Raw genomic sequence first — 14,403 nt, forward strand, 5'->3', positions numbered from 1 at the left:
ATATTGCAAACTGTACTAAAGAAGAAAACACATGTTTAAAAAATGTACTAGAAATTGCCCCAAAGTTTTGAAATTGTGGCTTTCCTTTCTCTTTAGGAAAAGGATGATGTGTTGAATTAGTGCATGTTCAGCATACTAAACCCAGTATACAATTCGTAAAGCCACTGCTGTAGCTTTACAGACTGTGTAGGGTATAATACACTGAACATGTATGAAACAAACAAGACTCAGTTAATATCTTCTTCAGTTGCTTTGTCTAGCAAATATGAAGAGATCAAGCTTGGACAAATTGCCAAGACATTACCAATTTCCTGGGAATCAATGAGAACTGAAGACTGACATCTCTGGCTTGCTGGGTCAGGAGAAGCCAAATATTACTAATAGGAAATGATCTGAGGACAGGTCAAGTGTTTTCTTTCTCAGCAAGTGGCTGTTTGGCAGGATCTTTTCAACCCTTAGTTTCTATTGATAACAGCTACATTCAAAACCTTTTTTTTCTACTAGAGCTACACCAACTTGCATTCCTGGTTTAGGAGCTGCCACCACCTGCTGTATGCCTGCTCAGGGGCTACAATGTGTCAGTATCTGGGGCTGCTAGGCTGACACCTTTTACCTACATTAAACTCCTCAGTGTATTTACTTTTGATTTTTAAGGTGTCTGTGTAGGAAAGGCTGTATAAGAAAACTGCACAACAGAAATGATGGTCTTTTATGGGAGGCGATGATTTCTTTAGATGATATCTTTTGATGGACCAACTGCACAGTTGGAATAGAGTGGAGCGAACTTTTGAATGCAAGACATTTCTCCGATAATATTTTGCATTTGAAAGCTTGTCTAGCTCTATTCCAACTATGCATTTTGTCCAATAAAAGATTCATCACCCAAAGAAATCCTTGTTTCTTACATAATTCCTGGACCTCACAGTTACAACATCACTCTAAAACTACCGTAACATGGAAGGTATTTTATACAGCATTTCCTCCATAAAATACTTTTGAGATTTGCTCATATAAACTTCCTCAGTTTCACTGTTACTATTTTACAGATGGGTAACAGGTTCAGAGGGGGGAGTGACTTGTCCAAAGTCACCCTGAAAATCAGTGGCAGAGCTGGCATACAATCTGCATCTTCCAAGTCTTTACCCATTGCTCTATTTACTAGGTGACACTGCTTCAAAAAAAGAACATTAAACTGGTGGCCAAAGAATTGCCTACCAGCATTTTAGCGGTCAGGGCTCATAGAACTCTGAACAACAGCAGGACAGTTAACTGTGGTAAATGAACAATTAGTAGAATAGCAATAAATCAAATGAGCCGCCTAATGTAGCTGTCTTAGAAATATTGCCTGTGCTGGTAGGTTAACTAGTTTCAAACGTGCAAAATTTGAACATGCCAATTTTTAGATAGGTAATGGTATGATTGCAGCAATTCTAGGTACTCTAGGAATCTACGTATACAAAGTCTGAAATATATCTGACAACAATTTTTTTTTTTTATACAGTGTATTACATGGATTTGTGCATGTGCTGTTAAGAGTCACAGCTCAGCATGTGAGCCTGTAAACCAGTTTTTCATCCTGTTCCAATCTATCATTGTTTTATGATAGTGAATTTGTGTTAAGACAAAAATTAATATCTAAAAATGCAGTATATTAGTACATGCGCATTCATTACAGTAATCTATAAAGGATTATGAGGTTAAAAAATACCTTATAAAGTACAAACATCTGAGTGGCTGTGTCCACACGAGACGCTGACTGTGCAGTTGTTACTGCGCAGTAATGCCAAGGAACAGCTTTTTTGTGACACTAACTGCACCGTAGCTCGTGACTGGTGCGTAGTAGTGTCACATCATGCTTTCTGCCACATCACACTACTGCGCAGTAATCACAGGCTGCGCACAGTCAGCATCTCGTGTAGACTCAGCCAGTGAGTCTCTCTGAATCTAGCTATGCATCAGATTGAGTCTTTTGGTAATTTTAGTAAGTTTTCTCCCATCTTGTGGGAAGGGTGGTTATAGTATGAAGACCACAAGATTTTTCCATTTTAGCTGTGTTTTTAAATGCATGCTGATTTGCTCTTTATTGACATCAACAATTTTGTCTGATGTTTAGCAATTTCCATCTTAATTCTTGATTGGAAAAAAAGATACTTAAGAGATACTGTGGCAAATCTATCTTTTCTCTTTTTGTTATGTTGGTTAACAATATAACAATAGTCATGCCAAAGCAATATGATTATCTTCTATGACAAAGGGGTGATTTTTTATTTTATTTTTTTTTAATTGGGTAGATGTGATGCACCTCAGCTTTTCACATTTGTTTCCCACGTTATTCTCACAAATACACTAAGGAAATGTGGTTTAGATGAAATTGGTGTAAGGTGGACAACTGCAGTCAAAGCAGTCATCAACAGGTCAATGCCAAACTTGAGGGAAGTATAAAGTGACATTCCCCAGGGATTATTCTGGGTCCAGAATTGTTTGGTGCCTTTATGAAAATTTGGAGGATGAAATGGAATACACACTTAATAAATTTGGGGATGATGTTCAGAGTGGTGTGTTGGCAAGCAATTTCAGAGTATATGATTAGAAGTCAAAATAACTTGGATTAATTGGGAAAAATCACCTGAAAGAAATAGGATACAGTACGTTAAGGGCATGCAAAGTACCATACTTAAGAATAATCAAACGTACAAATACAAAATACAGAATGATGGGTTAAACTGTAGTACTTCAGAAAAGGATCTGGGAGTTATAGGGGACCACAAATTGATTACGAGTCAACAGTGTAATGTAGTTGCCAAAAAAGCTGGTAAAGCTAATAATACCATATTTTTCTCTCATACCCCACACTTCCTATTTCCAAACAACAACTGCTGGAAATTGGGGTGCACATTAGGGCTGTGCAAAGCTTCAGTCCTTGATTCAATTGGGCAAAGATTTGGCCCAATTTGATGGCTGAATCTCCAAATCTGAATCAAATCAAAGGACTCTTTAATCTCTCCAAACCTAATCAGAACCCTCCAAATCTATTTGGAGAGATTTGGAAATAAACACAGCTTTAATTTTTTTTTTTTTTTTTCCTTCATGCCTCTAGGTAGCAGGTGGCTCATGAATGCTACGATGCTGGGACACTTCCTCCGCTTAGCAGCAGACCCAGAAATAGACCAAAAGCACTTCCGGGTCTGCTGGAGAGTGTTCAGGGAGGCCCCCAATGCCCCCCCAGCTCGGTGACTGGTGTCTCCTGGGTCTGGGGAGGCACCTGGGGTCCCCCTGTGGCCAATAGCTGAGCTGGGGAGGTGCGGGGGGCCCAGCACGCTCCCTGACAGACTTGGAAGTGGACCAGAAATACTTCTGAGTTTGCCACCAAGCACGTAAAGCACCCCCTCCACGCCCCGGCTACTGTGGGATGTGCCCCAGCATTGCAGTGATCATGAGCCACGCCTGCTACTTCAAGGTATGTAGAAAAAAATTTTTTAAGCTGTGTCTATGTCCGAATCACTGATTCTCCAAACCAGCATCAAATCTTCAAATCCACATTCAGCCAAATATATAATCGGGGACAGTGGTCTGAATCGATTAATCAAATCACTGTCCCTGATTTGGGCCGAATCGGAATCAAATAGGGCCTGCTTCACACACCCCTAGTGCACATCATAAGCAAGAAGGTACGGTAACAGCAGTTTCTGCCCACTTTAGCTTTTGTCTGGCAGAAGCTGAAGCAACTCTGTGAACAATCCACAAAGAGCAAGACAATGAACAGGCTTGGCTCACAAGCTACTGCTACTGCTGCTGCTCAGTTACCTTGCTACAAGGAAAGATCTCTGACACCAGGAAAAGTTGGAAGTATTGGGATTAGTTGGTCTAGAGAGGACTAGAGAAGATTTGATAACCATGACTTGTTCTATATGTTCACAGGGGACAGGGCGAGAGGTAAGAGGCCTAAATTGCAACAAAAGATTTAGGTTAGATATTGGGGAAAAGCTTTGTCACTGAGGATGGTTTGGCACTAGAGCACTTTCCCTAGAGGGAGGTTGTGAACTCTGTTATTGGAAGCTGTTAAGAGCAGGTTAGACAGACTTTTGTCTAGGATGGCTTAGACCACTGGTGCTCAACCACTGACCTGGGGGGTTCCTCATAGGTCTGGCAATTTGGTGATAGGGTTGGAGGTGCAGTTGTGGGGATCGAGCACCATACCATGTTACTGTTGCAGGGGGAGCCTAGGATAATGAACCCAGAACTCCCCTGCACTAGCAAGTTTGGTTCCCTGTGCTCCCCCAGCTGCAAATGCCCATCAACTGATAGCCCATTCAGCCAAAGAAGGGGTTGGCATTTGGGAACCAAGGTCTCCATGCACTCCCTTTGGCTGGGAACTTTGATCAGCTAGGGCTCCCAGCCTATGGAACACCCTGGAGTCTTGAAGGACACAAGTGTGCTGTGGAGGCTGGAGCAAGGCCATGTGTTTAATGAGACCCTCATTTTAAGCATTTAGAAAAGTTGGTCACAGAAGGGAAAAAAAGGGGTGATGCTTTGTGAGGCCCCTTCATAATGGGAACAGAACCTAATTATTAATAACCAAGATAGTGATGGTTTTAAATGTTGCAGCTGTGATTCCCTTGGTAGGGAACATGAAGCTATCTCTCGGCATTTGCCATATCTGGTTTTTTTCCATCTGAAACTGAAAGATATCTGCAGATTACCCTCAACCCCCAAACCAGCAGCAGTCTGGTTCTTACCCAAGGTGCATGTTTAAAGAGATGTCAGCAATGGAAGAACTGTCCTAAGTTAACCTTTGTGCCTAGCCCAGCAACTCTGACCTTCCTGAAGACAGGAAGTCAGGTTTTCCTGAAGCCTTGCAGATGGGTTTGTTTCACCAGGAAACTGAAATGATGGGTATAATTTAGGTTCTCTCTCTCTTAACAGGCAACTGCTATGTCGGTAGACTGCCTTGGACAGCATGCAGTGCTCTCTGGGTGAGTGTAAGAAGCATCAACAGAAATTCACTGCAGTCTCTCTTTCAAAAGTGAAATCGCCAACCTTCAGGCTGGCTTTGCCTGAAGAGATGACATAACTGTTTCAGGATGGTAAAGCTGAGATCTATTCCTGGCTCAGAGTAATGGAGTCTGGGTTGTGTATTCCAGTTGGAGAGGGAAGTTTAAATACAAACAGAAATATGAATGATATAACACTGCTACTTCTTCCCCAATAGATGCTTTCCTGAATAAACCCATTGGGTTCCAGAGCTTTTGGAGCATTACTTAGCTGGAATTCCACAGAGGAATTCCAGCCTAGCCTTCTGATGTTTCTTTAGAATCAAACTACTCCATAGTCTCTTAAGATGATTCAGCTGGGCAAGAAAGCCTGGGGTCCTCAGACCAGTTTCCTACTAGACAGAGCTCCAATTTACCCTGCCATGCCTCTTCAAAGACAATTTTTCTTGCCTTCATTCCCCCATTTCCTTTTTAAAGGCCCATTGTTTCAGTTACATTTATGGTGGGGGATGTGTGAGGTATTGGCAGACTTGGAGAAGCTGTTCTGACAGTACCTGCCTTCCCCACTCCCTGTAGGCTGGATGGACTGGATGTTCCTCTTGCTGGCACTTAACTGGGCCTGACTTCCCCTGTGCTTTTGAAAACAGGTTACGTGCACCATGCCCACAACCAAGCTGAGTCCTAGGCACTTCTCTGGCACTCGCTTTGAAATTCTTTCACTTGCCTCTTCCCCATCTGTGCCATGTAATATCCATAGAAGGAGTCTCTGCATCTTTAAACCTTTAGTGAATGTAGTCTTTTTCGGGCTAGATCAAGCCTGGGGCACAGTGTGGGTCTAGCCTATAAAATGTAATGGTGGCAGCTCTGGCTCCAACCCAGGGCACATGGCACAGTTCTAGCCCTGGCATGGGGCATGCAGCAGCTCCAGCATGGGGCAACTTAGGGCCACAGCTCTTGTGATGGGCAAAGTGGCTGGAGGACAACTGGAGTCATATTAGCCCTCACTCACCCTCCTGCCACCAAATGCCATGTACACCAGGGCCCAAGAGCCCCTGATTGTGCAGCAGGCCACACATGCCCCCAGCCGTACCCTGCAACTTTGCTGGTCTGCAGGTAGCCCTGTGGGCCAGATGGATATGGCCTGCAGAGCTGCTCTGACCCATGGGCTTTGACACTCCTATTTCACATATTGTAAACATTTTCCTGGCTTACCTTGTGGTCTGAAAGAAGTATGATTTTGTTCGTGTTTCTTGTCTTGGCAACGCTGTCGTGATGCACAGAAGAGCTGTATGCTCACTAAATCTAAGAGCTGGCACAGGGTACACTTGGTTTATGTTAAATGCACTTAAAACATGAGTCTGTGTGTTCAAGCAGTAAAACGGGTGCTAAGTACAGTTGTAGCAAAATTAGGACTTCATGTGAGGAGTATCTCTAGATCACATTAAGTAACACATTCAGCTATCACCACACTTGCTTTGGATATAATGCAAGGAATTTGCAGTCCTCGCCTAACTGTGATATCAGCCAGGGACTCCTACTGTACCAAGCTTCCAGGTGAGACAAGGAAAGCCACGCATCGGGGAAGAAGGATCTTGGATATTTATCTTGTTAGGATCAAGTTGAAAGCTAGGTGGCTGCAGCCCTGGAGGGTCCCAAAGCTGAGACCAACAATCAGGTGATTGTCAGTCCCCACCCTGGCACTTCTTCAAAGCCAGTTCAAGACTCCAGTACGGTGTGGGCGCTGGGACTGAACCATCAAGCTGTTCATATTTGAGATCTTAGTAAACATTACTGCACAATTGTCCAGAACTCATTCTAACTTTAATACTGCACAAATTTAACATATACTAAGTGTCCCATGCAACAAGGTCCTGACATAACCAATACTTCCATGATCAGCCTTATGTAATTTAAGACATTTCAGCACTCTGGCAACCATCAATCCTCCTGGATCAGGGTGTAAGGATGAGGGCCACCCATACCTTTGATGTATATGCCTGGGCAGGAATTTTTGTAGAGAAATGGAGGCTGCCCAGACGTTCCATCCTCCCTTTAGGCCACTAAGACAGAATCCAAAGACTAGACTGAGTCCAGATGTTTGGTGTCTCCATGGCTGTAGTTGTATATGTGACTGGGAATCGAACCCAGGTCTCCTATTGGTAGACAAGGATTCTACCACCGCACCACAGGGGACTCCCTCATTTCAGTCTTTTCTTTCATGAAAATAACTACCACTGTCCTGATGCTGTCTAATCCTTTCAAAATGGTGCTTGTGCCTTACAGGCGCCGTTTCCTATACATAGTTAACCTGGATGTGCCGACCGAAGGTCACCGCAAGATCTCGCGTCAGAGCAAGTGGGACATCGGAGCTGTCCAGTGGAATCCACATGATAGCTGTGCATACTACTTTGCAGCTTCAGTGAGTTTTCTCTTGAAATGCTCTACATTTCCATGGAAACCCCAAACCTGCAACTGAATTCGCAGAGGCAGATTTTGGCAATCACATGATGCTCTACTGAGGCCAGTGGGTCTTAGAGTGGGTACAGGAGTAATGGTACACCCCGTGGCTGTGCAGATCACATAGCAAGACTGGAGCTTGTGTTTGATTAATTGCTGACAAGCTAAGTTTTCTGGCCTGAAAGTTCTTAGTAATCAGCTAGTGGAGTATGATTTTAGGTGCATCTTTTGTCTTTTTTTTTTTTTTTTTTTTATAAAGAACCTTGTCAAATGTGAAGTCTCATCAGAAATCAAGTCTCTGCACTGAATGAGACAATTCAGAGACATGTAGCAAAATTAGAGCTCAAGACTTGCTTGTATTCTTGCTCTGTGCTATTTTGTTTTCTGCTCTCGGCATTGCTGATAGCATGTGATATGTGAACCAGCCTGTAAATAAAGCAGAACGATACTGACTCTCTGCTGAGATAAATGTAAAAGGCCAAAAAAGAGAATCTGTGTTTGCAAATGGGCAAAAGACCAACTAGGTAAGGATTTTTTTCTTTCTGTAAATAGAAATTAATAAACTGGTATTAAAAAGAAGTAATATGAAACTTACCTATGCAGAGCTTGTACGGAAGCCATACAGGATATGAACTGTTACAGGCAGAGTACTGAGCCCCTGCTGGGGATAGTCTCCCTTTGCAGTGACTCACTGCTTGGTCATTGCAGGCAGCAAATACATGCATCCATCTGTCTTTCAAGGCAGTGGCTGCGCCATCTTTCATTTGTAGTTACAAGATACAGTGTTCATATCATGGCCTGCTTATTCCTTTGAGCAAAATGTTAGCTGATAGGTTTTCCTACTTTTTCCCTGGTGTCATTTTAATATTTAAATTCAGGATTATTTAAAATGAAAAACATTTAGAGAGTTCTGTCTCTTTTGGGACCTATGAGACAAATGTCTTCAGCCGATCCTTTCTAATTGGGGAATGAAACACTTGCATAAATGCATTTTTCATTGCTGCTTTTTGAGAGAGCCTGGGAAGATCAAGCCAATTAACAGAGGTGTGGAGTTAGCAAATTGAGCAAGAATCTTATCATCAGATGTCTATTTAAAAAGGAATTTGGTGTTATAACAACACTGATATTTTTTTATTTTTTTTGCAGTTACTGTAACTAACTTTGGTAAGGGCAAACTAGTATGAGCCAACTAGCTCTTGCTTTACTAGGTTGTCCCAGAAGGAGACTTTTTGGCTTTGGAAACACCAGTACTAGTATTCTTGCCTTCTGCTTGCGTGACACTCAAACAGTTTTTGTTTGCATCAAGCCTTATTATCCTTACCTGCAAATGAAGGTGGAGAGATGCAATGGCAATTCCTGTGCAGGTTACATGTATCATTATTGCTGAAACCAGTCTGTTAAGGAATCCCCATTAGAAAGCATACAGCTTTCCCACCTCCAGATCAGTTCTTTCTTTTCACTTCTCTTATCTTTTGCTGACATCTTGGTGGCAATTCTGAATAAGGCTGTTCAAGGCCTAAAACTTAACCCATCTAGTTTGGGAGCAAGGAGGCAACATTCTCTCTTCTAAAAGTGTATTGTGGTCTTCAGGCACCTCCAGAAGTCTTCATTGGTTTTCAGGACTTGGGGAGACTCATGCTCTGTTTTTGTTACTGTTTTGTTGTTGTCATCATTTTTTATGCAAAAGGAATGAAAACACCACTGTTCTAATTTGGGACCCTTTTACTGGCATGGTGTAGATTAGGGCTGTTTAATACAGTGTTTCTCAACCCATGGGTTGTGACCCAAAAGTAGGTTGCAAGAATAGATGAAAGGGTGGTGGGTAAGCTTTAAAAATGGATCAATAAACTTCAAAAATGGGTTCTGCTTTAAGGGAAAAAACTGTGGGAAACCTGCAAAGGACTGCTGGGGGGGACCCCTTTCCGCAGGGTGGGGGTTAGTGGGTCGGGAGTGAGGGGCACTGGGTCCTGGTACAAAAAAGGTTGAGAACCACTAGTTTAATAGTCCATGGGATGCATGCAGCCCACAGAGACTTAATCTGAAGCCCCTGGGTTCCCCTGGCTGCCACTCCCTTCACCACTCAGTCCTTAACTATATCTGCACCCTCCAGGCTTTCCATCCGTTCTCTGGCTTTCACTTCCTCTTCCCCCACCTCGGGGTGCAGAGAAAAGCAGGGTGGCATGGTTCAACACAGCCCTCGGTGTCAGGGGAGCCTACCACCAAAGAGGTGCTGGGTGGTTGCATATGAGGTGCAGAAAACATGTGGTCTCTGGCTGTTAAGAAGTTGGACAGCCCTGGTGTAAATGGCTGCAGATGGTGCAGAAAAGGGGAAATCTGTCCTAATATGTTTGGATGAGAGCACTCTTTTTATTTGTTTGTTTGTTTTTCAAAGAATCTGAATGGGGTCTTCCACTGTACTTTCTTGGATTGAAGTGTGACCAGTTTCTGGGGACTGCTCATCCTTCCATTCCAGGGACACCCCTATATTCTCTGCAGGGCCCTGATTTTTTGTTCTTATGTGTAGTCACCTAACATCTGTCCAGGGACAGTGATGAGAATGTTAAAAGAGCTACTGATGCATACCTTGAGTAGTAATCAGCAAGAAGCATTCATGCAGTGAGTAAGCAGTTTATCATTTTCCAGAACCAGGTGCTGTGTTGCTCAGGATACCTTCTAGAGATGATACATTGCTGAGATCCTGACACACATAGTTGAGGCAATTAACTTTTGTGACCTGGCCAAATTCCAGTGGGATCATTTTACTCTTCTTTCCACCACCCACCCCACCCTAATTCCCTTTGTTTCCAGTTGGCTAAGGCAGTGGTGCTCAACCTTTTTTGGCTGGCAGGTCAGATGGGCAGCACTCAGTCCAATGGCAACACGGATCTAGCCAGTGGTCTGGATCCAGTGTCTGGGGCAGTTGTAGAAGGACCCCATCTGGCTGTGGGGGTGAGGCGGGCAGTCTGGCCTCCACTTGGCCCTGATCCAGCCGTGGGAGGGGAGGATGTGCCCCAAACCCAATGAATCTGTGGGAGGTATGACCAGAGGGTCAATGGTTGAGCACCCTTAGCCTAAGGGATTCCCCCTGTTGTAGGGTTCATGTGTTTTTACATGCTGTTAAAGAGCTGCCATGTTATACCACAAAGCTAAAGGGAAAGGGAAGCCTTCCATTAGCAGGACATTGGCTGTGCCTTTGTCTCCCCTTCTTTTTACCTTAGGGATATTTTAGGGGGACCTTTGGTGTTTCTGGTTTTGCTCCTTGTAGTCGCAGTATATGCAAATTGGGAGTGGATGTTCTACCCAAGAATTCCTAACAGTGGCTGCCTGCAAATGCAGGGATTGCACTCACTTGCCTTTGAGGGGGTTGGGACGGCCTTCTAGTCCTATGGGCCTATTAGTGCATGGGGGAAGGTTGTTGCTTTTTTTTTTTTTTTTTTTGGGGGGGGGGTGGGGGGTTGTTTTTTTTTAATCCAGCTTGAAATATTTATAAAGAGCTTTGGCATGAAACGTCCTACAAATATAAGATAACTAGACACAGTTCTTGTCATCTAGCTATGTAAGATCAAGGGGTAATGAAGACTGAATTGTAGAGCCATGTGTTACCCTGTTTTACAGTAGCACTGAGGAGCTCCAGAATGGACCAGGACCCCACTGTGCTAGGTAGCTTGCAGAATAAAGAGATTGTCCCCACCCCACTTGGAATCTGAGGGATTGTCATCACCTGGAAGTTATTTTGGATTAAATAGTATGTGAAATTATACCACAATAACTATTCCTGAATAACTCTGTGTGGGAGCACATTCATAAATGGTTCCACCTGGAATGTATGGATCAGCTCTAAATAACATGTACACAGGGAGATATGGGTGATTTGTATGAATCCATAAAAAAAAAAAAAAAAATACGAGCTATGCACTGTAATATGAGGTAAGTAATTGTTCCCAAAATGGCAGAGGAGGCGGCACCCTTGTGGCAGTTTACCTGAACCCCAGACGGAGGGCATGTGTCCTGCTCCTGCAAACCCTCTTTCCTGTTCCTCAGTGGTACTGATGGGCTTTAGAGGAGATGGATAGAAAGTGGAGAGAGGCTTCTAGGGAACCTGTCCTCTTTTTCCCCTTAAAGTCTGATTGTAGATCTGGACAGAATGAAAAGGAATTCCTAGGTTGGATTCTTGCTAGCTGCTTCTGAAGTTAGAATCTCATGCTGAGAAGAGCATTTAGCTGAAACTCTTTTGCCTGTGGGATTTTTTTTTTCCATTCTTGTTCAGCTCTACTTTTAAGTAAATTCAAGTAACATTTTAGGTGTTGAGTGTTTTGAGATCTTTATCAGCCTGTGGATTCACCTTCATTCTGCTTGCATCCTGAGCAAAGACTTTGCCCTTCATAGTGTAATTTGTCAGTAACTGAATCTGTTCAAATCCCAGGAAACTAGGAGTCCTGAACTGCTCAGTTTGCCTTCCACCATCTCATTTCATCCATTTAATTTCAGAGCAATCAGCGAGTTGACCTGTATAAATGGAAAGATGGTAACGGGGAAGTTTGCACATCACTGCAAGGGCACACACGTGTGATCAGGTGAGAAGTCCTGCACAGCTCCGGCCTACTGGAAAGACAATGGTATGGCTGGCTTTATAGCTTATGTACATTGGAGCATAGTCTGAGCCCTATTCTTGGACTCTGGTGTGAGAGCCTCTTTTTTTCTTTCTTTTCACTTCTTTGGCCTGCCTACCTATACCCTATTTGCTGTCATCACCCCCACTCCCAATGGCAAGAAACACGCATCTAGTTCAGGTTGGTTTTGAGGTGGTTTGTGAGTCATTCCACTTTTCAATGGCAGCTGTTCTTATTTAAGAAAGCAAGCAGAATCAATCGGGGATCGGACTCGATGATCTACTGAGGTCCTCTCCAACCCTAAAAATATATGAAATCTGGGAAATAGATAGCAGTGTGGCTATTAAACTGAATCCCAGTTGTGATTTTTTGCTGATAGCAGATTCATTAAAGTAAGGTGCAGGCTGTCTGTAATGTGCAAGTTGGTAGCACATTGCTCTGCTACATGGAAAACCTCTGGAATTTGGTACGTCAGCAGTGAATCTGGGATTGTCACTGGGATTTCGTTTTATGTCTGTGTAGAGGACTAATATAGTAAGAGTTTCTTTCCTTTATGCCAAGTTTTATTGTAAAAACTAATTGCAAACCTACAGCTCATGAGCTTAGCAAAATGCCATCCCCAGAAATGTCTGTCAGTCTAGATTTTTTTGCCAAAGTACTCCTTTCTTTGTCATGGGAGGAACTGCTATAACACAGTTCCCTCCCTGCCTTTCTCTTGAAAGTATTTCTAGAAGTAAGTTATGTTCATCTTTTACTGGGGGGGATGACATGACTTTAGAAGGTGTCAGTGCACATGTCAGAAATGTTTTATGGGTACATGAGAAGATGATGCAGACAATGTGGTACACTTGGTTGACCCTACTAAGATTTCCTTTGCTTTTTGTATTTGCAGTGACTTGGACTGGGCAGTGTTTGAGCCTGACCTTCTGGTCACCAGTTCTGTTGACACATACATCTACATTTGGGATATCAAGTAAGATCAAGTGTCTACTCCTTCACCACAGTGTGTGTGGCCTTTCTGCTTGACCAATAACATGAAGGGCAAATACTCTCCAGTGTGTTTTCAGCTGTGCTGGCAAAAGCCCAGATTAGTTCCCTTAATCTCTCAGATATGGCAGGAGTTTCTCGTCTTTCAAGATGGTTCAGAACAGATATAATTATGCTCCTCTGGAAAGTTATGTCAGGTTCATATTCTGAATAGGAAGACGTACCGTTTCAGTTTTTTGTTTTTTCTCTCCCTCCCCTTCCAAATCTCCTGGGTTCCTCTTTGGATTCCAGGACTTTTTCCTTATGCATCTCTCCTTCAAAATAACAAGTCCGCTGACTGAGTAAATGTGTAACCCTACATCCTGTTCCCCAGGGCTGTGCAATATTTCGACTGCCGTTTCGTTTTAGCAGTGTTTCGACGCTCAAGACTCGAAATCCAAAACAAAATAGGAGACATGTCAAAACGTTCGAAATGAAACAAGTTGACACATTTCAGAGATGTTTCGGGATTTTAAAGCTGGGCTTGCAGGGAAAGTAAGGAAAGGGAGGGGGAAGAGGGGGGAACAGACTGACATCTGTAACTGGCCAGTGTCTGCAAACTGTCCCTGAGGTCCCTTCCAATCTCAGTGCTCTGGGGGAGCGATCTAAAAAGTTTTTAAAAACAGCATATAAGCCTGTGAATGCCTAAGCTGTCAGGCTTTGTCAGCCTGTCTCTCGCCAGAGAGAAGTATCTGAAAGGCATCGACCTGGAAGGGTGTGGGCAGTGGGGTCCCGCAGGGCTCAGTCCTTGGACTCATACTCTTCAATGTCTTCATCAGCGACTTGGACAAGGGAGTGAAGTGTACTCTGTCCAAGTTTGCGGATGACACAAAACTGTGGGGAGAAGTGGACGTGCCGGAGGGCAGGGAACAACTACAAGCAGACGTGGACAGGTTGGACAAATGGGCAGAAAACAACAGAATGCAATTCAACAAGGAGAAATGCAAAGTGCTGCACCTAGGGAGGAAAAATGTCCAGCATACCTACAGCCTAGGGAATGACCTGCTTGGTGGAACAGAAGCAGAAAGGGATCTTGGAGTCCTAGTGAACTCCAAGATGAACATGGGTCGGCAGTGTGACGAAGCCATCAGAAAAGCCAATGGCACTTTATTGTGCATCAGCAGATGCATGACGAACAGATCCAAGGAGGTGATACTTCCCCTCTATTGGGCGCTGGTCAGACCGCAGTTGGAGTACTGCGTGCAGTTTTGGGTGCCGCACTTCAGGAGGGATGTGGATAACCTGGAGAGGGTCCAGAGAAGGGCCACTCATATGGTTAAGGGCTTGCAGACCAAGCCCTACGAGGAGAGACTAGAGAA

General features: G+C 43.7%; 1 protein-coding gene across 2 annotated transcripts in view; it reads left to right on the top strand.

Annotated features, from left to right (window-relative positions):
- Positions 1–14,403, top strand: part of WDR59 (WD repeat domain 59) — a 78,743-nt gene that overhangs the window by 3,421 nt on the left and 60,919 nt on the right. For both annotated transcript variants that reach the window (XM_025199769.1, XM_006020183.2), the window contains exons 2-5: positions 4,924–4,973; positions 7,275–7,410; positions 11,937–12,022; positions 12,951–13,031. In XM_025199769.1, coding sequence (XP_025055554.1) covers positions 4,924–4,973; positions 7,275–7,410; positions 11,937–12,022; positions 12,951–13,031 — 353 coding nt within the window. The remainder of the gene's footprint in view (positions 1–4,923; positions 4,974–7,274; positions 7,411–11,936; positions 12,023–12,950; positions 13,032–14,403) is intronic.

Source organism: Alligator sinensis, unplaced genomic scaffold (genome assembly GCF_000455745.1).
Source record: "Alligator sinensis unplaced genomic scaffold, ASM45574v1 scaffold203_1, whole genome shotgun sequence".
In the NCBI taxonomy this organism is placed as follows: domain Eukaryota; kingdom Metazoa; phylum Chordata; order Crocodylia; family Alligatoridae; genus Alligator; species Alligator sinensis.